Source organism: Sitodiplosis mosellana, unplaced genomic scaffold (assembly GCF_009176505.1).
Source record: "Sitodiplosis mosellana isolate CC-2019 unplaced genomic scaffold, AAFC_SMos_1.0 Smas_scaffold_6170, whole genome shotgun sequence".
Lineage (NCBI taxonomy): Eukaryota > Metazoa > Arthropoda > Insecta > Diptera > Cecidomyiidae > Sitodiplosis > Sitodiplosis mosellana.
The window spans coordinates 3,573,113-3,598,027 of NW_022601411.1; the positions used below are offsets into that span (position 1 = coordinate 3,573,113).

General features: G+C 33.9%; 1 protein-coding gene across 9 annotated transcripts in view; it reads left to right on the plus strand.

The window, feature by feature from the left end:
• The first annotated feature begins 1,534 nt into the window (after positions 1 to 1,534).
• LOC129576009 (uncharacterized) overlaps positions 1,535 to 24,915 on the plus strand; it is a 33,033-nt gene continuing 9,652 nt past the window's right edge. For 2 of the 9 annotated variants that reach the window (XR_008688852.1, XM_055460345.1), the window contains exons 1-9: positions 5,178 to 5,222; positions 6,019 to 6,265; positions 6,410 to 6,624; positions 7,095 to 7,296; positions 9,020 to 10,970; positions 11,803 to 12,102; positions 12,166 to 12,415; positions 12,490 to 12,903; positions 13,226 to 13,469. Coding sequence is in view for 8 of the 9 variants with exons in the window: in XM_055460345.1 (XP_055316320.1) it covers positions 5,193 to 5,222; positions 6,019 to 6,265; positions 6,410 to 6,624; positions 7,095 to 7,296; positions 9,020 to 10,970; positions 11,803 to 12,102; positions 12,166 to 12,415; positions 12,490 to 12,903; positions 13,226 to 13,469 (3,853 nt within the window). In the remaining variant the exon portion in view is untranslated. Of the gene's footprint in view, positions 2,014 to 5,177; positions 5,223 to 6,018; positions 6,266 to 6,409; positions 6,625 to 7,094; positions 7,297 to 7,581; positions 8,935 to 9,019; positions 10,971 to 11,802; positions 12,103 to 12,165; positions 12,416 to 12,489; positions 12,904 to 13,225; positions 13,793 to 18,503; positions 18,607 to 24,915 lie in introns of those variants that run through there. The other 7 variants (XM_055460348.1, XM_055460349.1, XM_055460346.1 and 4 more) reach the window with 7 other exon arrangements.

Below are 24,915 nucleotides of genomic sequence, written 5' to 3' on the forward strand. Positions count from 1 at the left end.
TTTATATCATTTTTTTACAAGTTTTCACGTAGTTAAATCCCCCTAGGCTTTGCATCCTTTAGATGTTTTTTTTATTCCACGCACAGTTAATAGATTTCTAGGAGCATCGATCAATCGTTGCGTAAATTTATGTAAATGAATGAAATGCTTTGAACAAGCATTGGGCAGTGCCATTGACTTATAGAACAATACTATCACAAAACGTCCGAAATTACTTGTTCAAAATAGATCTCACTCAGATTGTGGTTTCATCAACACATAAATCTGTACGTTTGAGCTCATCTATACGAATTCAACCAGTAGATTGTGAATAAATGTTTGTTTTGTTTATGTGTAAATTTTTTTTGACATGTTTCAGCGTTGAATTGACAGCTGACACTGGCATTCGTGTAGATTAATGCATTCGCAACGCTCCCATATAAAATGTATGTAAACATTCGCGCCGCATTCGCAGCGCATTCGCGTGATACTCGCATTCGAATGTTTACGAATGCCACTGCGAATGCTTCCATACATTTTATATGGGAGCGTTGCGAATGCTTGCTTCAAAAAGCTGTCTTTAGGCCATTTTTTGGACCGTTAATTGATTAATTTTAATATCCAAATTTTTTATTTCAAATGAAGCAATTATGTCTTATTGCAAAAATGAAATAAAATCACGTTCATGTAATTCACTTTTGAGATAACTCAAAAAAAATTTACACTTTTTTCGTTACCAATGTGAAATTACATAAAAATGTCCTATTATAAATTTATTTAATTATTTCTGACAATATTAAAATGATTTACAAATACTACGATAACAATTGCTTACGATCACAATTTGATGGGAAACATCAAATAATTAAACCCCTTAAATTTACAAGCTTCAAGAACGCAGAGCGGAGCGAAGCGACGATATGCGGTCTGGTTTTCTCTCATTTGCCCCAATTGATTGAAATGTTATTTATGTCAACGCAATGTTTACAATATATATTCGAATTTAAAAAGTAGTAACATTTGTGAAAAAGTGTGCTGCGAATCTTGTTGGTTTATAGCATTTTACGGTAAAAGCATACCTCATCAATTGCAATTATTAAAAAAACCATCGAGCTGTTTGCTTCTCTATTATTTCACGTTTGGCTGACACACACGTTGAGCGCCAACACGATGTTAATAGTTGTTGTGAGAGCGATAGCCGCATGTTTCTAGTTGATCGTCACTGTTGAAATGCGCAAAGAAAGAGAAAAAAAGACTATATGCATGTTGACAATGCGTGCGACTGAAAATGTGAACTAAAATCAACCAAAAATGTATAGACTGTGATGGCATACAACGTGTTATTTTATCATTCACGAGTTAACATCTCTCTATTGCACGTATATATATGCGGCAGAGGCTGTGTGTCACGTTGCTGTTCTCTCTATCTCTCTCTGTTTCTCGTTTTCTCTTTGTGAATGATCTTGAGCTGAACGGCGGCAACCCAACGAATAATAATATTTGCTTTATCTGTATACACTGCGATCGCGCTCAGTTTTACTTGATAATGCGTTGTTCGGTGCTCAGCAGCAATAGAATTCATAAAGTCTATACACCACACATTCTTTCTTGCGCAAAAATTGTTGTAAATATCTATATATCGAAATGCGATTGTTCGTTTGGAAAAACGCTATAATAAATGAATCCATTAATGGTCGACAAAAAAAAAATGAACATCAATAGTCTCTGTCTCGTTTGGTATAATATTTGTGAAGGTGTTACGATGCGACTTGCTGTGTGCTGCGTTTTTTTACGTTCACTCAAGTCGATCTAGTACGAAACGAGGCTGCTGTGCACACACATCTCTAGTGTTTTCTAAGTAGTGTATCGAAGCAGTTGGTGAATTTATTCAAAGTGTTTTTTTTTTTAGTTTACTATCGAAAGTATGGAAACAAATTTATTGTAAAAACGTGTCGACCGAATTTTGAATAGAAAGTATTTGGCGGAAAAAAAATATTGAGTAAATAATCACCGAAAGAAGTTGTGTTTTCAAAGGTATTTCCTATATAGGTATTTTTCGCAATTAATTGCGTTACATTCATATGAATGAAAATATAACTTGGTTAAATGGTGAAATAACAATATCAAATTGATATTATCAATACTTTTTCCACGTAAATCGACTGACATTTAAACTGGAATATCATAATATCACAGAAAAAACCTCTTCGAAAATTCATTCAAATCGAAATTGCAGTGGCACCTGCATTGACACCGCTCAATGCAGCGAGTGTGTGAGTGTGCATTTCACATGTGTATGAGTGTGTGCTTGTGCATACAAAAGCATTTATCCATATCATTGGGTATATTCATCTTAAGATGCTATATTCTTTGCCACATATGCTTCAAATCATTGATCAAATGCATCGAAACCCATCGAATTTTTTAGTGTAACAAAGCAAATATTTTATAAAAATTGGAAAATACATTTGATATCAATTTCAATGATGGTATTTGCCATCAGTTCGCTTAAATTTTAAGAGCATTGTTTCGATCAATTATGCCGTATAGACCGTATTTATATGGGATCAAAAGTATTCGCGTAGTGACAACGTCAAGTGCGAGAGATAGTCCAGTGTAACCACACAATAAATGATTACCTTCTATTGGCTTAGTTAACTAACGTTCCATGTCAACAATGGTATTTATTTATTGACATACATAATATATACCAGCACATCCATTTGTAAATGGATTCCGAATAGGTGCAACAAGTTAGATATAGAATAATCTCAACTAAAGAAATAATCGAGATGTATGGGAATCTGATTTTAAAAACGTTACCAATAAAATATATTAAAAACGTAATATAAATGTATTTTATGCAAAAGCGTTAGAAAAATTGGTTTGCAAGCAAAACCGATATAGTTTCATGGATAACGAAATTGAGATAAGATTTATGTGAGATTAAAAATATTTTGTACATTATTTTAAATCATGGTCCCATATTTATGTCTGAAGTCAGTCTTTAGCATAGATTCTGACATAGTCTGATCTCGTTGATCCTGACCTCTGCTGGTGAAATTTGACCTCCAACCAATTTTTTTGGACCCATAGTCATTTTCCGACTTTGTTTTCAAAAGTGAGGATCTTTTTTTTGCTCCTCACTTTTGCTCCGAAGGGAACCTTTAACACTAGATAGAATCGATTTATTCGACCCATTATTGAATTTTGGACAATAATTTGACCCATCATTGATTTTGAAGAATGATTGTACACTAGATAGAATGCATTTATCTGACCCATCATTGATTTTGAAATGAAAAATGTTGTAAGTATTCAAGTCGTTAAATGCAACATAACATCTCTCTTACGTTATTAAGTTATTATTTTCTCTAGCGCTATCTCTATATATTGAATATATACACTCAATCAATATAATCAAATATTATAACATAAAATATTCTGGCATTCTTTTATTCTTGACCACAGCCTTGCAATCGTTTATTTATAGATCTCTTGTAGATCTCTTGTCGTTGTTTTTCACTCTCTTATAAGTATATCTCCATTTCCAAATAATAAAGAATAGATAATTATGATCAAATGTGAAATGATGCAGTGACCTATTTTGAGGACGTCAAATGCGTTAAATGTGTTTTGCATGAACCGTTGATTTTTTTTCCGAAACCAGTTTTGCACTAGATAGAATCGATTTCCAAAAGTGAGGACCTTTTTTTAGGTCTTCACTTTTTTGATTTTATTGACCCTATCTGAAATTTTTGGTGTCAGAATCTATGGTATTTGGTGTAGAATATTATGTTTTTTCTTCAAATTATTTAGCTGAGTAACGTTCAAAAACTGAGCATCAAAATCATCTTTTAATCTAAGACGGCATTTTCTATTTTTATCACAAAACGATTTGCATGTGCCCAAAAATTGTGGTCGTGTTAACACATGCATACAAATAAAGTGACATAGAATTATCAGTTTGTCATCAATTGTTACACATTTTTTGCCGATAAGAAATCAGGCGTGTCTGAAATTGATAATTTCAATCAAATGTCATACTGGATATAGAAAATCGATACAGAGAAATCAATAAACCGTGCAAATCAATCTGATGTTCTACACATATGTGTCAATTTAGCAATCATGTTTTAACATCTATTTTGTGTGTTTGTTGTTTAAAAAAAAGCAAAGAGTGTTTGGCTGATTTGTTAGTCAATATTTAACGTTTCAACTTTGTTTTAACAGCACGCATATACACACACAAAACAACACATTGTTTTTTTTTGGAATGGATGCGATGACGTAACCTCCTCACCGTCGTACTCGACTCAGTGTATATTACCCAACACCATCGATCCTACGAAGCATTTTGAAAGTTATAAATAACGAGATGCTAATCTGTTCGATTCTGCATACAGGTGTAACAATGTTACACTGTAACATACTGGATCCCACTACTGACGATCATGTGTATGTCGGCTAGTAGCCCGTGTTTTTGTTGTTGTAATGGCATTTATTTGAAACAGGGAATGTCTGCACGTAGATTTATTCAAATAAATTAAAAATATCAAATAAATTTATCCGATATTGTTCATGCGTTGCGTTGTTGTAACGCATCTGCAGTACAAAGTTCATATTCACTTCCGGATTTGCCAACTCAAATTTGGGGGTGTTCCAAGTGGAATTCAGCAAAAACAATGCGATTCAGCATCCTAAAAGGATGCGCACTGGAGGACTTCACTTCCAGAATACATTGGACCAGGTCGGATCCACCTGCTCCACAGGATTCGCTGAGTTGGCAAATCCGGAAGAGAATATGAGCTTTGTACTGCAGATGTGTTACAACAACGCAACGAATGAACAATATCGGAAAAAATTATTTGATATTTTTAATTTATTTGAATAAATCTACGTGCAGACATTCCCTGATTTGAAACAACAACAAAATTCCATATATACCTACGTAATCGATTAACACGCGCTCAATGTATTATTTTATATACAAGAATCTATATTTTGGTAGCAAGTTTCACAAATTCTTTTTCATTAGAATAAACAAAAACAATACAGTAACAAGTTAACAAACGTTATCTATTTAGATGAAATATTATGTGATAATAAATAATATTTGCAATGATCATTGAACTAGTATAAAACGATCGTTTTTCAAGTGTTTGATCACATTATAGTAATTCCAGAGTATCTTTCAAAAACCTGGCTGGGGAATGTCGCACTGTGCAAGGTCACAGAAAATGGTTTTGAATTGTGTCTACATCATTTTTATCATTTTCAAGCTTGTAAAAGCAGAATACCCTTTGACACAAATAATGTTAATCACAACTGTTCAGTAAATAATTCTGCAAGAAGGTCTATTTCCTGTATCCAAAAACCTTTGTTTATTTTCATTTTTCAGCTGCGAAATATATAGTCCAATTCAGTTGGATCAGGTATGATTTTAAAATCTTGGTCGATGGATGTGTGGGTGATAGAAATGAATAATTTTATTTTGATGTTGAATCAAAAATAGTATCTCATGTAATTTTCAGGAGAAACCGGACAGACAGACAATCGAAGTTTTTAATTTAAAAAAAGTAACAAATTTTTCTGAAGAATAAGCAATTTTCATAGATTAAAATCTAGGTATAACAAAGGGCAACGAGCTCAAACATACAGGAACCACTGTTTATTTTTCTGTCTTGTTGATTGCAAGAAACGTTAAATGGGCTATATTCGGTGTTATTTATAGCTTGTATAAGTTATACTTTACAGTTGGGCTTTAAAAGAAATAGTAGATGACTAAAAATGAATATGTTATATATATTTTTGATATTTGCTTTTCTAAAATGCAAGCATGAAACTGAGCTGGTCATATTTGTCACAAAAGATATGATATTTTTCAGTGAAAGACCGTTTTGTCTTTGAACTGAAAATGGCGAATTGTTTACTTTACGGAAACAAATTTAAATGACTGTTGACTGACGAAAACTATTGAATATATAATTTGATGACAAAAAAATATGCCTAAATTTCATTTCCAATGTATCCAAATAGATTAAAATGTCGTCATCGTTACTGCTGGATAATTTTGTGATTCAAGAGCAACGTCAACCCACACAAAATAAAGCATCGACCTATCATTTCTACAAAGAACATGAACAAGAGTACTATGAACAAACGTCAAATTATGTGCCACCGATACAGCCGCCACCGCCACCGTTGTCGTCGTCGCAGCCGCCAATTACGAATGCTATGCCAACAAGTCAAACGAAACTTAAAAAATGCAATTGCTGTCCATATGGTACGTTTTCAATATATCGAAATCAATGTTTATTCTATGTATTACACGTAAATAATTGTGTTCTTCGCATTGTATTCCAATATTTTCAGCTTCATATTAGTTTTTGCCAAAAACCAAACCAATATTTATAAATTATATTTAAAGGTTTCCACATCGATTTGGACTTTATTCGATACTGTGAAGAATTAGCTGCGAACGGTAAAAGTCCATCGAGAAAACAATTGGATCGTCGAAATAAACGGCGACAACGCAAATCCCTTGAAGTGATGCTTGGCTTTGAAGATCAATGGGTGCTGGATTTTGAAAAGGAATCGCATCCAGCCAAACAACGAAAATCTGATTTCGAAACCGTTTATGAGGTAGGAATACATATATAGATTGAAACGCATCATTTGAGAGAAAGTTCATAAGTTATTTGTGCTACACTAAGGGAAATGACATCCATTTCATAGATATTCTCATCCAATAAATCAACAAAAAGAAATCTATGCTACCCGAGAGATAACAGTTGAGCTCCGAATGTTTAGCTCAACATTTAGAACCGTTGAGAATAAGGAGCAAACCTCAACGAAATGTGTAACAGGAACTTAAAACCAGTCGAACGCAAAAGAGAAACATGTCGTTTTTGTAATAGTCTAAACTAAAAAAATCGGAATACAACAGTATGAAATGTCTTTCTTGCGTACATACGATTTAAGTCCCGTATTTGCGTACACATTGCTAATGTTAGCTTTCTTTTCCTGACGGTTCTATTCAGTGATGGCTGAAAATTACAATCTACACCAAATTTTATTGAATTTCTCAAATCTGCTGGCTTTGATTTTTACAGGTTATCGGAGAAGTGCAGCAGAAAGCTTCTTCCCCATACGACAATGTTGACTATAAAAAAGAGCCATGTGAAAGAAATAAGAAGAATATTGGGCCGGAGCAAGGTGATTTTGTGAATAATATATTGTTTGATGTCTACAGCGATTTTGAACGGACACTTGAACGTGCTTCAGGTCGAAGTGGCCAAAAAGGGAAAGAAAAGAGTGAGTTATATTTTGCTTGTTTTTTAAGTAGATTCTTGCGAAGAAATTTACTCAAACGGAACAAAGTAATTTTCACGCATCACTTGATATATGATAATTATTTTACCTTGAAAAAAAAAAATCTGTACTGCACATCACCTAATTATTATCAACAAAATGCTAGTGGTTTCTAGTGCTAATTTTGTTTTGATCTTTTGCAACCGTCTCGCTTAGCTGTCGGCCATAATCTAATTTTTTTTCTCCTGAAAATGATTGCGACAGGCCGACCCGCGTAAATAAATGAAACGGGACAACTCATTCGTCTATAAATTTCGATTTCATTCGCACTATCTGCTCAAATGTAATCGTCGGCTGATAACGATTTGATAAATGCTCTCGAAAAGTGTCACAGAAGTCGGAATGAGTATAACATTTGATGTGCTATAATGTGTTAACAGTTGCAATTGTGTAATTGATTTGAAGATCATGCAAACGATTTGCCTTGCTTGAATTCAGCCGGACACAAATCTATATAATCGTTTTCATAAATCCAAATAAAATATTGTCAATTCAGTTAAGTTATTTATCATTTCACTAAACACAATAAGCACTTCAACTCAGTTGATTGAGGCTTACCAAAATTTTGTGCTGAGAAGCAAGAAACACAGTACTACTGTGACATCAGTGTAAACATTCACAATGAAAGTGTCTTCGTCGTGAAAATGGAGAATAATTTTGTTCATATCGTTTAGACGTAAATCAGATTACAAGATATAGCTGAACGAAATAATGTTTTTTTTGGACGACGGTCGACTTTCCAAATTTCATACAAAATTTTGTACTACTTTGTTGTGATTATTTCCGGTATAAGTGTGAATAGCATCTATCAAAACTAGTTAGGGATACGGGCTATGAAAAATATTGGAAACGGCTTGAAAGAAATAAAAAATATATCATCAAAGTCAAAATCAACGACGTGTTTGACATCCTTTGGTTTTGCTGTTATATGCAAGTAAACAGGGGAAAAAGAGAGCGAACGAAAGTAAGAGAGAAAGAGAAAGTAAAAATGCGATGCATTTGCAACAGATATCACAATTTCTTGCTTTTGTACCGCTTTATTTTTCTTTCTTTCAAAAATGCTGCACACATGCACTGCTGCATACAAAGTAAAAATACACGCCGCTTTATTATGAGTAATCGCGAATGTGTTTGCCCACGGGTATAAGCATTCAAAATGTATAGTTGTTTTGTACTTAAAAAGAAATAAGTGGAAAAAAGAGCAAGTAAGCTAGAGAAACAACAGAAAACGAAAAAAAAGTCACATAGAGATTTAATTATGTACACAGACTTACCGTTATTCAATCAAATACGTTTCAATTTGTTTGCTCACTTCAAAACCACCACCAATCAAAGCAACAACATTCTACATTTAAAACGAAAAAGAAGAAGAAAAAAAAAACACTGAAAGACGTAAGCAGATTTCTCTGGCTTTGATAGTGTTTCATTTAGATTGCTAATCGTGAAAATATAAGAAGTGCACCTAAGCGCTAACAGCAATGAGTTTTAATTCGATAATTGAGCCACAGCCAAAGCACAGAACTATTCGAAATGCCTATAAACGGATCAAGTTACCAAAGTTAAAGTTACGACTTGGCATCGGTATGATAAATATATATTTTAAGTCTATCGCATCAGTTCAATGAATGTTCCAAATTAAATTAATTTCATCTATCTTTCAATATAGGCTCGTGTATATCAGGACATGGCGAAGGACGACATGATGCATATGGCCACGAGAAACAGTTGGAGACCGTTCACTATACAACAAATTCAGCTGATATATCGCCAGCATCGTATACACGACAAATTACCTCAAACAATGTTCATCAACAGAACGTTTCAATTGAGGAAGTGCATGAACAAATTCATATTACAGAAACGACACGAAGCGTACCAAAGCGAACGCATCAACATCAAGATGATCGCAATGAAAGTGTTGAAACTGGTTCGAAATCTTTGCCATCCGACATTTATAGCGCTGAAATTGATCAACTTTCGTTGGCAAATCGCAATCTAAGCGACCAACTGCAAAGTGTACGAAATCAATTGAGCGATAATTTGACTCGTGTTCGCGATTTTGAGGAACGTGTAAAACAAATTCCAAAACTTCAACTCGAATTGTCTGTGGAAAAAGCGGAAAACCGTGATTTGCATTTAAAACTGAAAGCACTTCAAAATGCGCTCGAACGAAAGGAGCAACATGAATTACGGATGGCAGCTGAAATGGCTGAAAAAACAAAAATGGATTCATCAACAGCCGCCAAATTAGATAAACATATTGCAAGGAAGAACCACCATATATGCGCTACGTCATTGGAAAGCCTCAACATCCGATTTCAAAATAGCTCTTCTAGTCTAAACGAGTCACAACAATTACATACTAATACTGGAGTTTCCTCAAGCAGTATTCAAACGTCAACACAAAATGTGGGCTGCATGACGAATAAAACGTTGTCAAGAGATGTTGGCGTTGTAACAATTCCAGTGCTGATTCCTACACGAACCATGGCCATAAACACAGATATTAGTGCAAAGAATCCATTTGACGAAACACAGAAAAAACCAATTTTAAAGAGTGTCAGTGTTCAAAGTGAACATGAGCCTAGAACGTTGACAAAAAGTGCAGCAACGATTACCGATCGCGAACCATCACCACCGCGACCACCTGAAAAGCATTCAGTGGCTGTGTTGGCAATACCGAATGTTTGTAACAGTTCTTGTATGGCTCGACCTGAAGTCCGATCAATTGGTCTTGATAACATATATGAGAAAATTCGGACACGTTCATTTGGAACGGATCCAATTAAGCAATTAGAAGAGAAACAAAGCGATTCACCCATATCACTTAAACTGTTAGATGCTCCCAAATCAAATATTACCCCATTGACCTCATCGCGTGAAACTGGTTTGAAATTACCGGAAATTCCAAAAGAATTTCGATCGATTGGCGTTCAACAGTCTCCAAATGTTGAAAATAAATTCAGTCAATGTGTGGAAAAACTGGTTGAACCACCACCACTCACAACACCGCCGAAAGTCCAAACACAAACTGGATCAACTGATACGAGTGACTTGACACTACACATTCATCGCGGGGTAAACACAGATGCATTACTACCGAAAAAACATCGTCTAACTAATACCGATCAAATTTTGACGGATAACAAATCAACAAATACCGACCGATATGCGACAGTCAAGGAGACAACAAAAGCCGAAAGTAGCGAAAATGTGAGCAAATCAACGCTGTTAAATGAGCACCAATGTCATAATTGCCTTGCAAAAATCGAGATCAAACAGAGGACGATTATTAAAAATCCGAATAAAATTGAAAATGTGCCGAGTAATATTAGTACAACTGCATCAATGACAAAAACAACAACCGAAACGACAACAACCGAAACCACATCAACCAATGAAACTATCAACGAAGAAATGTCGAGCACAACACAGTCATCTGATTTACAGTCACGCATTCCCCGACCTACAGCACTAATAAGTCCACGATCCGAGAAAAAGTTCACAAGACAAAATACATACACCATTCCATCTTCGCCCATATCATCGTCACAGCTGGCCGCTTTTCAATATACCGATGCATCGGTTTCACAATGTCCAGCTGAAGCTTATTTAATGTGAGTAATGAGATTCCTTTCTTTTATTCATATTAGTTTGAATGGGTATGAGCATTAAATTTGATTTTGATTCAAATGAATGAAATGTCAATACCAACAACGAGTTGTGGTGTTACCTTGAATTCGACAGAAATTGCACATCATTTTTACTGACTTTTTCAAGAAAAATAAAACGTTTCAAACTCATGCGAACGTTTGCAATATAGAGCAATTAAATCGAATTTGAGCTACAGCGCATGCTCACAACAAATAGAAACGTCAGTGTTTTGTCTGGATTTCATTCAAAGAAAGTTTGCGTACATATTATAATCGAATCATATCGAAATTATTTTATTTTGAATTTAAATAATTTATTTGCAAAAAACGGGTGAAAAGTAGATTTCAAAGTTTTTTCACGTTTGTAATTGAGTGAACAATAACTTTTCGTAAAAGTGTCAGAATCTAAGTTGATTGTCAATGGTTGAATACAATAAATACGATGATTTGAAAGAACAGCCAGTCATATCAAATGTAATTTATGGCATCACACTATCAGAGCCAACACATCAAATCGATGCCACCAGTCAAATGTAGCTAACAACTGAAAATATATGTATATGAACCATTGCGACAAACAAATTCCCTCAGAACATTTTAGTTTTAAAGTGCAACATAAAGTTTTTTTCATATGGAGTTGTTGTTGAAAACTCTATATGAAAAAAATTTCATGTTGCACTTTGAAACAAAAATATTCTGAGGGAATTTGTTTGTCGCAACGGTTCATATATATAGATATACATCAATTGGATGAAATCAAATCCATATTCACAACATGGTCATTTTATTTTCACAGCAGTTCGTGCGGTGGAACGTCAACATCAACAACATCCACCGTGAAGGCAAACACTACTCAAACTCATTCAAATATCAGCCAAACATCAACATATCGAAGTCATGATATCGAGAATAGAAGTTCAGACGAAACTACGGCAGTCAATGATTCGACAAAGGCACACGATGCAGCTGTAACAGGTGCAAGTGGCAAAACGACAACAGCGTACAACACCGACGACGATGAGTCACTCTGGAGTCGCTCAATGAAGTCATCATCCACTTACTCGCAACTGGCCTCTTCAGTAAAACCAAGACACAAGTAATTTAACAAAATCGTTGAATTTATACCTATATTATGCTAATACTGTCGTATGATTTTCAGAGTAACTCCATCGAAAGAGATGCAGGCTGCCCTTAAAGTGATCAATGACAAAGTTAGCAATGAATCATTGCCGAAGGGACAACACCTAGCAACAACACTGAAAAATGCCAACAAAATTGTACAAAAAGAATGGTTTCGAATATCAAGCACGGAAAATGCTCAGCCGTTTGAGGTCGAAGATTATTTGGATTGTTTCGAAGAGTATTCACCGAATTTGCTAAAATACATAGTGAATTCGACCGATGCGAACGTATGTTATAAAACGTTTATTTATTCCTAAACGTACACTGATTTATTCTGATATTTTTTATTTTCGGATCACAGGGCAACACAGCAATGCATTATGCGGTTTCGCATGGGAATTTCGACGTGGTTTCGATATTATTAGACTCAAAAGTTTGCGACATAAATGCTACAAATAATGCTGGATATACTTGTGTGATGCTGGTTTCATTGGCCAAATTAGATGTGGCCGAACATCAAACGGTTGTTCAGCGCCTATTCCAAATGTCCGATGTAAATGTTCGAGCCAAAAAGCATAGCCAAACAGCGTTGATGCTGGCTACGTCACACGGAAACTATAACATGGTTCGCATGCTACTCGATGCTGGTGCCGACATCAATATTCAAGACGAAGATGGAAGCACGGCTTTGATGTGTGCGGCTGAGCACGGTCGCATGGAAATTATCAAAATTCTACTTGCACAAAGCGAATGTGACTCAACGGTTCAAGACTTGGTAAACAAAAAAAATCAACTTAAACTTTATTTCATAAACGTTTCGTCATATATATCGAGAGCAAGGGGCAAATCACTACTGGAAAGACTGAAAGCACTGAAAAGAACTGAAAAATATTTTCAGTACCTTTCATGGTTTTCAGTATCAAAATAGATCGGGATTTTTGACAGATCTGCCATCTATTCATTTTTCTCCTCGAAAATTAATGCCATTTTCAGTACTTTCATATACTTATACATTGTACTGAAAAGAACTGAATTCAATTTTTCAGTAGTAATCCGCCCCTTGATCGAGACCTATATAGTTTCGTTCCACATTTCAGGATGGATCAACGGCACTAAAAATTTCATTGGAAGCTGGCTATCGAGACATTGGAGTGCTTTTATATGCCCATGAATACATGACTAAAAATAAGTCACCATATACATCGTTACGAAGTGGTGGTCGAAGTCGTAAGCATTCATCATCTTTGACATCGTCCACAAATGCTTTGCATGGTCATGTTTCAAGCAACACTAACATTGTTGGTACAACAAATTCATCTGAAGTATCTAACGTTGAAAACAGTAAGCATATATCCTAAGTATTCAAGATGTGTAGGAATATAGCATGGTGTGTCAAATATTGCTCACATCGTGGTAATAATACATTAAAACCTTCCCATTAATCGAAATCAAGTAACGAAAGTCAACGAAAACAGTGTTTCCATGCCATACTTGAAGAAGGATTCCGACGTTTTCTTTTACGTTCAAAGTTTTCTTTCTCTCCTTATTTGGGAGATTTCACAACTACAAAGTGGACATTTGCAGGAAATTAAACAATATCTGACTGATACAATAGCATATACAAATACTGAATAAAATTGATCATTCTAAAATTGTCATCAAAATGTACAATAGCAACGATTGCATAATTAGAATAACGCCATTGAATTTATTTCATAGAACTACTTGCCAAAAGAACAGCAACACAAATGCCAACAATACTTGACAAGAATTTTCTTTCATCTTTATTTTCTTATCATATTTATGATCTATTATTTCAAAACAAATGAAATTCAAGGCTGTATGACTTAAATCCATTCCCATTCATCAATGATTTAGTCAACGATATTGTTTACCATTGAAACATATAAAATGGAATTAAACATGCTCTCGCTACAGCACCTTCTGGAAGAGTGTCAGCATTATTCATCAATTAGTTACCATTTCACTAACCAACAAATTCAGAAAAATTTCAGGTCCAGAGATGTGACTAGTATGTTTTGAAAGGGCTTGGCCGTGCGAGTTAAAAACACAGTACGGTTACTTTGAAAGTGTTCGTATTCTTCAGAAATTAATCTAAATATATGTGAAATTACTGGTTTTGACCAAGAATTTTTCAACATCAAAGACTGTAAAATTTACAGTTGACAGCGCAGCACCAAAAATACGATAATTTTTGAAACTTGAGAGCCATAGCTTTCAAACGTCCCATAGAACGTTGAAATCGATTCCGTGGTCTAAAAGTTATGGACCTGAAAAGTGTGAAAACTTTTGTGTTAAATCGGTAAAGAAATAAAGGTATCTTCCATACAAATTTTGCTATTTCAGAGATGAAATTCGAAACTTTTGTTTGGAAAGTACTCAAATTTTCCATTAAATTGGCTAAAAATTTGGCTTGGTTTCGGTTTTTGATGAAAAAATAAGATTCTCAAAGTTATATGACCTTTGTAACTTCGGAACATGATTATTGGATTGCATTTAATTTTGATTTTTCTTGATTTTTAACGTTTGCCAGCGCTTAAGTACAGCTGTTACTTATTTGTTAGGTCTAAATTGTTCAAAATTGATACAATTTTTCAATAAAAAAATAAAATCAGCCAGATAATTACGAATTCGGAGAGATCTCTTGAAGCAAACATGAATAATGTAGCTAAAATTGAGATTTTTCAATAATGTTTCCACACTTTTCAGGTCCATAACTTTTAGACCACTGAATCGATTTCAATGTTCTATGGCGCGTTTGAAAGATATAGTTCTCTAGTTTTAAGAATCATCGTACTTTTGGTGCTGCGCTGTCAACTGTAAATTTTACAGTCTTTGGTGTTGAAAAATTCTTGGTAAAAACCAGTAATTTCACATATATTTAGATTAATTTCTAAAGAATACGAACATTTTCAAAGTAACCGTACTGTATTTTTAACTTGCACGGCCAAGCCCTTCCAAAACATACTAGTCACATCTCTGGACCTAAAATGCTGTCGGCTAGTGTTTTTCCAAATATGTAGGTCAATCATTATAATTTCAATATTATGTCTTTCGACATCAACAAATTTCGACAAAAAAAAAATTAAACACATAATCATTTTGGAACGTAGTTTGATTGTTTTTATCAGAACAAAATTAGTTTCACCCTAGGGGAATTTAACTCTTACGAGTTCAGCATGTTTTTTGCCAGTTTGCTTGATTCGCGGGAGTTCGACGCGTTCGTTGTACGTACTGACGCGCACGGTCACAAGTTTACACAAGTTTGTTTATGGTTTTGCGCGTTTTTCAAGTTGTTATTTGACAATTAAAACGCGTTTCAAGCTAAAAATCGGTTGTTTACGTGTATAAAGATTTTTCACATCCTTTCCAAAAGTTCAAAGATTTATATAATTATAAAATGGACAAAGGAAATATTTTTAAAGAGCTGGAGAAAGTGTTGGAAAAGTTAATCCAGATATAATAAATGGAACGACTGATGTGTGCGCATCGTCCAGCTTCACGTTTGCACACGAACTCGCGCGCGTTCGCGCATGTTGTTTTAATACGGAACTTGTCAACTGAGTGGAATCATGCAAGTTCTCTGGTGAATGTAACAATTTCGTGCGCGTTTATATCATTTTTTTACAAGTTTTCACGTAGTTAAATCCCCCTAGGTTTCACCATAGGTGACCGTTTTACAATAAATAAAAAATCTACATATTAGCATGCACTTATTGATTGGAAGAATTGCGCCCACCTGTGAGTTGTTAAAGATAAAAAATTTAAATGTTTGCATTTACACTGAATAGAATCAATATATAATCATTTGAATGTAGCATTAAACCAATTAGAAAAAAATGATATTCGATCTAATCGACTTTTTGTAGAAAATTTATCATCGTGAATATATGTTTAGATACAATGTCCATTGTTTGTAAGATCATCACGGAAAATCTGTTAAAAGACAAAAATATATGCATCTAAGTCAATGTGAATGTGTGTAGAAACACTCTGTGAAAATATACACGTATGAATTTAATTTTTTTTTCTAAGGATAATCAAGAAATTCTGATGAACATCTGGTTGAAGATTTACAGTACGTAGTAATCTGCACTGTTCGTTTGGTCGGTGAAAATAATTCAATAAGAATATCGTTTACAAAATCGCCAGCAGAGAAATAAATTGTTTAAAAAACTAGTCTTTTTGATTATGGCGCCACTCATCATTAAACAAAATCTGTTTCAAATACTATTACCCTACTCATGGTCCCCACAATGCGCATACAACCGAACGCATTCATTTCGCTATCAATCAAACAATGGAAATCGAATCCAAGCTCGCAAAAGTAAAAAAAAAAAACTATCTAAATAAATATTAGTGCCTTCAAAATGATCAACATAAACAAAAATAGAAGAAATTATGACCTAAAAGTTTATTACTTGAGTAAAAATGCGGTTTCACAAATGTTATACTCCGAACTTCTTACGTTTTCATTTAATTTGTGAATGACACATTGTCATTCTTTTTTATTAATTTGTTTTGACAATATTTAATAGTTCACATTCAGAATAGTGTTTTTAGTAATTTACGAAATACAAATTCTCATAACAAAAACCGAAAATAAGTCAATAGTTTACACACTAAGCCTATATCCGATTGTACTTGACAAACAAATATAAGGTGGTGCGACTATACATACTATACATTTTGCATAATCCAATTGAAAGTTTTATATTTTTCCAAAAAGAAAACTAGGCTAGAACAAGGTCAGTTCGTTTTTGTTCAAGAGACAATATACATAAGTGATTGTTTTGCTGGTATCTTCAGAACAAAATTCTGAAATGTTAATGACAGAACTTTAGCGACAAAAAAAGTCCGTCGAATATTTTGAATATATTTTTGATTTTGCTCTTATTGACAACACGAATTATGTTCGGATTTGTTCCAGGATCGGGCATGAGATACAAAATAAAAGAACACCGCAACTGAGTAGACTGGCTGTACGATTGTAATACGTAGAGTTTACAGCTCTCAGTGGTGAGTTGCGTCCTACTTTTGTAAAGATCAAAAACATTGGAAATGTCCTAAACAATCTAAGGTTTAATTCCAATTTCTGAATGTAAAGTTGTCACACAAAAAAGGTTTTCAAAAATAATTTTCTCACGATATGACAACATATCAATAACAATTCATCAAACTGAACAATCTAAATACATCGATTTGATTTTGCCTATTTTGTATTTATGCCTAAAGTTCATTTGGATTTGCATTAATTTCTTTGAATCACACAAATTGATAATACTAATAATAACAACAATTAAGTGTTCTATCACTAAATGTAAAATAATTTTAAAAAGGTAATAAAAAATCTATTTATAAAAAATACGAAAATTTGAATGCACTATAAGCAATAAGTTTTGTGGTGCACGCATTTGATTATTATTACCTCGCTGACGTAGAAAGTTGACAAATCCACCCAAATGCATCATATTTCCAATGCGTCACTATTCCTTTTAAAATACCGTGTCTTGAAATTCAATGGCGTGCGAACACATGGGTTTTCTTTGGAAAAGAAAAATAACCTCAATCAAGAGCTGTGTCTTTATTTTCAAATTACGACGTTCACTCAGAGTTTTCAAACATGACAGGATTGCGCATTTCACCTATATGCAAACTGTGGAGAAAGCAGCCTCTCTGATCGTCTGTACAAAAAGATAGGAAACGTCAAACAAGAAAAATAAAGCGGCACCTGGAGACTGGTTGGAGAAATAGAGAATCATGCACATAGTTTGCTGTAACAAGTACGCGTCTGTGTTAGTTCGAACGTTGAAAGTATGACACATGGCTTTTATTCCCCGGGCTGTATTTCTTACTATTTTCATGATCAGAAAGGCTGGAAGAAAGGAAATAAGGTAAGAGTGAAACGAGAACTACTTATATGCCATTGGCTGTTGTAAATGTCAAGCTAAAACAAACTAAACGAAATAGACAGAGATTCTAAAGCCCTCTGTGTGTATTATGGCTATTTTTCTCTTTTTCCTTCATTGATACTCTATTGTTTCTCTATGTTTTACGAATTTCCAGTTTGCATCAAAATGTTGCTTTTTTGTTTCTAGCAGTTCCATGAGTTCGATCTCGAGTGGCTTTCCTTCATCTAATTTAGAATAATATATCGCTTTAACGAAGCGAAGACCCGAATTACTGTTGTGAATGTGTGTGCGTGCGTTTTGGCTTATGTTTGCGAGTTTTTGTTGTGATTGTAATTCAGGTTTGATTGACGAAACGTGTCTTTCACGTCTTTTTGTCTTCTTCTGTTCGATTATTTAATGCCTTTTGACAATATTTGCAAACTTTATTCTCTCTTATGTTCAGCGGACGTACAAGGTTCGTCTTCTTTCACCATTATCGACGGTATGCTGTTAATGAATGGAGATGAACTTTGGTTTTAATATATCCTACTCGATTCCACTTTTGTTTGTGCTCCTGTTGTTGCTTTAGCGGTTTCTCTGTATGAGATCAAAGCAATATAGAAAGAGGGTAACTTGTTTAGTACTAGATTCAAAATCATCAACAAAATTGTGCTCTTAATGGTTGAAACAAGTAATGATTTGTTATCTAATCGATTGATCCAGCATGAATCGCACTTTATTCAAATCAGCAAGACATCAAATGAATGGTTTGGAGCGAAAATATAATACAGAAAAGTTGAACGGAAAAATGTCGATGAAGAATGAGCGGAAAAGGGATAGCTATATAGTAAACTGTATAGTGTATAGTAAACTATAGTGAACTATATAGCTATCCCTTTTCATTTGACATTTTTCCGCTCAACTTTTCTGTATTACATTTTCGCTCCAAACCATTCAAATGACCGATTCAATTTGATTTGATTTAATGACAAGTTTTGACACCGCAACTCACAGTCTCCTTTTTAGTGTATCATGGAAGCTACTATCTATAGAGTTGATCTGAAAACCCTGAATATGTGAATTAAACTTATGAACAGTTTTTCTAAAACTGAAAGAGAATAAAAAATCTGTAAAATGAATAAATACCAAACGTGGAATGTTTTGTATACTGATACATGTATTTGCTTGGAACTCAGTTGACCGAAGCGCCATCTAAAGAACCGATGGCGAATTCGTTATGTCTGTATGTTATACTTCAGTATGACGTTTGACAGAACGGAGAGTGTATTTGATTGTATTGTCATTAGCCTTAGATTATCTAGGTGGTGTTTGCGCTCAATATCAGTTGTCAAAGTAAAAAAGAATAGGACCGTTGATAAATACAGTTGCGAACAAAATTGTTGAAGTTCTTCTCATGCCCAGTAATTTCTTCACTTGTTTGTTTTCTTTTTCCACAAAGTTTTTTCTGTCGCAGTTTTAGAAAAACATCACACACGTTAAACTCTTACTTTCAGGGTTATAAATAATTTATGTTGATTGAAATATATTTAATAAAAAACCAAATCAAATATCATTCAATAAAATAAAATTTGCCCAAAAAAAGATTTGATTTTTTTCCTGTTTGAAATCGTCTAAAATGCGTAGAATAATATATTTCTGTTACATCCTTTTATTTCTTTATTTTGCCGTCAAATATTGATTCACTTTATCTTAAGAAAGCAATAATTTGTAATGATCTGAACTCTTAGCCATTTCGGAAGAAGTGAATATTGAATTTCAGTAAAACATTTATCGATTTCATTGAAACTTTCGCGCGCGTCCGATAATCAATCATCGTTCGACGTTCAATTTTTAATGAAATTCAAAGTTTTAGGCTGTAGAGATTAACCGAAATCAGGGGTAGATTGGATCAAACGGTCTAAAAATGTGTAAAAATTTTCTATCTCTGGTTTATACAGACGAATGTTTTATTATATTTTTACTGTCCGTCAAAACGAAGAACCAGAGTAAACCAGAGTTGATGTGGCTTAATTAATTTCGTTCACAAATAACAAATTTGAAACTGAAAGACGCAAAGGTAACACATTCGAATTTTATTGAATACCAGCTAATGTTAAATGAACAATTTCAAAAGCGACCAATAGTTCTCTCTCTCTCTCTCTATCTCTCTCGCCCGATCTATCCAATGGTTCATCCGTATTCAAACTTTCTCAAAGGAAATCTACTTTTGTGGATTTAGCAATCAATTTTATTGTGACGAATAACCGAATATTCTTGTTTTCAATCTCATTCATCGAAACTAGAACTTTTCCTTCACTTTCGATCGTTGGAATGGAAGCGGAGAAGAAAGAGAGAGAAACACACACGAAGTTCAGTATGCAAATTTGTTGGGCACCAATTTGTCTATTAAAATAATTCACAGATTCCATGTAGAACTATACATTTGATGAATTAGCAATGTTGTTCCAAGGTGACTTTTCCCTTTTAAGGTTCATTCCTTCTTGTTTGTGTTTGTGTTGATAGAGCACATCACTTTTAACGATGATGTTGCTTTCCCTCCTAAGTCATCATAATATACTCATCACCATAATTCGAGTAGCACTTATCTGATGGAATTGCTTCAGTAAACGTATACAGATTGATCAAATTGCACTAGAAATCGGAATGTTTTCAATTACAATTCATTTGTTTCTGAGCAGAAAATATATTATTTGGGTGATCTCATTAAGCCAACCATCGGCTTAATTAGAAGAACAAACTTGTTTTATTTACGTGATTAGTCCTTTTGATGAATAGGAGTGTTTGTGTGTGTGTGTGTGTGAGTGAGAGAGAAGGAGAGTGTTTTGAATCTATTGCTGTATCTTTTGATTATTTCTGTGAACGTTCGTTGAAAATCTCATCGTATCATTTTTGTGAGCGAATTTCAATTATATAATTACGATCATATGTCTAAGACATTGTTAGTCTCTATTTTAAACATACAATACACTTATTATCTAAGCTCATGGAATGCTTCGTATATTAATAAATTTGTATTCATATATTTAAACACTTTTTTGGTCAACCCTGATGATAATTGTTACAGCTTCGCACAAAGCAGGAGAATAAACACAAATGAATATGTATATTGACCGTCTCTGCTCTTTCTTTGAAAGTTACCAGTTTAATGTTCTGGACGTTTTACTAATTCTCAAAGGGAGCTTGTATCAGTTCAATTGTTCAACCTTCTCACCTTTGGAGAAACACTGGAATTACTACTAATAATGACTCACTGCATGAGTTTGAACAATGACGATTAACGTTTTAATGTTGCCTTAAAATTGATTCTTGTCACAAACAATATTAGATAAATTAACTCGATTCCTTTAAGCCAATTAACCGTGTGGGTATTTTTTCTGCTTCTATTATTCATATAAATCTCTTTGAGCTCAAACCCATTTGAAATGGAATTTTTTAAGTTTCAACTGTGCGAAATTATAAACGATTGTGATATTATAAATGCATTAAGGTCGTATTTTTTTAATTTCTTTCTTGATGTCCAGTGAATGATGATTTCAAACACGGAACAATATTAGCATTTGCCTACGCGAAATATTTGATAAGCATGCTCATTTTCACCTTTGCATAGAGTTAATTGCATCATTTGTTTACAAGTTACAACAATTCAAGTTTTTCTACTCTTTAAATTCCAAACTGCAGACATTATGCATTTTAGAAAACTACTGTTTGTGTTGTTGTGTGAATAGAACGGAGCCCATAATTATTCACTATTATTTCTAGGGTAAGATAGAAAACGATCGGAAAAATACAAACATGCGTTTTCCGATGGCTGATCATCTCAGCATTTCGTATGCTGCGGATATATCAGAGCATATCGACGACGCATACTGTATAATACAGTGGCGTGCGCTGCTAGGCGCAGCCGCAAAGCAGAGCAGAGATTCGACCACGCCACTGTATTATACAATATGTGTTGTCGATATGCTCGGATATATCCGCAGCATACGAAATGCTGAGATGCTCAGCCATCGGAAAACGCATGTTTAGAAGAATGATGATAGACCCCGATTTTCTGTTGATCTTGGGTTTAAATATGCACTTGAAAATCAAATGTTTTACAAAGTTGTATACATCTCTCAAAATCAAGGGCACTTTTGCATGATGTGATAATGTTTTATACTATTTTTGTGCAATTCATTCGAAAGATTTTGTAATATTTCGTGCACGAATAACGATTTTAAATGCGGAACAAACAAACAACGCAACAAAAATAAGTTTCTACCGCGTTATATTCAAGATCAACAATTAAAATTCTAAATTCACTTGAAAATCTGAAATCTGTTGAAATGTTCTAATAAATAGCCCGCGGATGGTAAGTAGTAAAATAATGATAATGTATAAGACTTTGCGATCATCTGTCGCATGATCAACACCTCTAAGTATTCTGAAATAGAAAACAAACCTATTTAAACTACATTTTTTTTAAATCAATTTCTACATTATCATCACATATATAAACATGCTGTTTAAAGTCTGATATAAACTTCAACTCATCTCTCTGTATGACGTATTTTGTACGATTGCATAAATCAATAATATTGTTTACATTTATCATACGATGAATCACCTGAAAAAAAAATAATTTCTTTTACGTCTGATCAATAATCACATTGAATTTTATTGGATTCAAAGCCAAGTCAACCACGAAAACAACTTTTCTTACATTAAATTGATGCTGTGTGCACTTTTATTCTCGCGATTTTGACGCATCATTGAAATGCTCAAAAAAAGTTAAAGAATACAGAAATAAAAGAAGGTTAATTAGCTACAGGTTGTATTTTTATCGAAAGTTCCGACTCCCCGGTATGCCAATTTCCAATACTAAGGAATTCCAAATGAAAATGATACTCTCTCAAAAATTTAGAATTTTTTCAATGAACTTTGTGTCGTATCGACGTAACTACTAATACTAGGGGCTGACCGCGATTTAGAAAATTGAAAATAATACTAGATTTTAAAATTTGTTTCAAATTCAGCAGATATCATTAGACATGATCAGGTTTATCATAGTTTCGGCAGATATTTCCGATTTTTTTGACAGCCATTCGAGCTTGCATCTGAGCGCACTGTAGTTGATACTGTCAAATGGACATTTCAATTTAGTGGTAAATATGTGTGGCTACTATTTTCTGATTATTGTTGGAAATTCACAATTGTTTAATCTTTCTCCAGAAAAAAAAATCATTGCAAATTATAACTTTCAATTGTGCGTTGTTATTACAACGATTCGGTATAACCGTCAGTTAAGCTGTCAGAAAATTCGCATTGTGGTAATGTCAGAAGTGTCATTTATAGTGGATATGATTCATTACAGATTTTGTCAAATTATTGAGTTTATATACAGATGGTATTAAAATTGAATGATAGAAACGAGTTTTGTAGATAAAACAATCTGGTTTCCCCCTAGTATTAATATATGAAATGATTCTTTGAATCAGGGCTTAAAAATCGCACATTCAGTTCACAGTACAACTCATTTCAGTGGGAGCCACAGAGCTCGTGTGCGATGGTCAGAGCTGACATAGGCACTTACGGGGTGCCGGCACTTACTTGGGTGCGCTCCACTATTTCAATACAGTCATGGACTAAATTGAGCGTACGACTGCCAGAAAAATGTATCGCGGACTATTTCATGAACCTAATTTATTTTTTTCAATCAATTCTTTACACTGTTTGTTGCGTAATTATGTGAACTAATACTCAATAAAAAAACTACGCTACAAATATACCACGTGTATTCCCTGCGCACGCTACGTTTACACCATTTTCACGCTTACGCTTATTTATACATAGTTTAATACAGAGCCGAAGGTATATTTAAGGCATATTTTTAGCGTGAAGCGCATGCAAAGCATACGGATAGAATACTTTGACTTAGCGTATTCCACGTAGCGAGCGCAGGGAATTTACGCGGTATATTTGTAGCGCAGTTTTTTTATTGAGTAGTAACCGGGAGAATTTTGAATTTTTTTTTTTGGATTTTGTGATTTTTATTGAAAAATGTAGATGAATGTCATTTTTGTGCTGGACAAAATTGAGCGTACGGTCCGTTTAATATTTGTTCAAATAGAGAAAATTCATGGAAATTGAAAAAGTTGGGATACAGTATGATGCACAAGCTCATGTTGCTTCGAAATGGTATATATGTTTTGCTCCACCGAACCGTTGTTTGGGAAATGGAGACGGTTGAACTTTTTTTTTATTTTTCACTTTTATCACCTTCAACACATATGAATATTTCTTGAACCAAGAATGATATTGAAGCATCTTAACCGGCGTTTGAAAGCTTGAGGTTAGACCAACGAAATGCAATAATAACCAACCAAATATTTCAAGTACTTTAAAAGATACAGCCGTGAAAGTATGACAGCTGATGTCAAAATAGCGCCATTTATTTGACATTTGAGGTTATAACTCACAAATGGTAAATTATTTTGACATCTTGTCTTCATCAAATTTACTCTACTCATCAAGTGCTACAACTATGCTGAACATGTCAATCCCAAAAACTAACTCCCTTAAAAAATAAACGCTGAAGTACCACAATGTAGTATACTCTTATATGGATCATTTCGTATTAACGGATTTTTGGCTGACAAGATGTTGTTTTTTTGCTAGAAAATATTGAGCAAATTTCCAGTTCTTGATGTGAACAAAAAATTATCTTTTCTAATAAAACAACATCTTGTCAGCCAAAAATCCGTTAATACGAAATGATCCATATAACATTGTTCAGCATAGTTGTAGCACTTGATGAGTAGAGTAAATTTGATCAAGACAAGATGTCAAAATAATTTACCATTTGTGAGTTATAA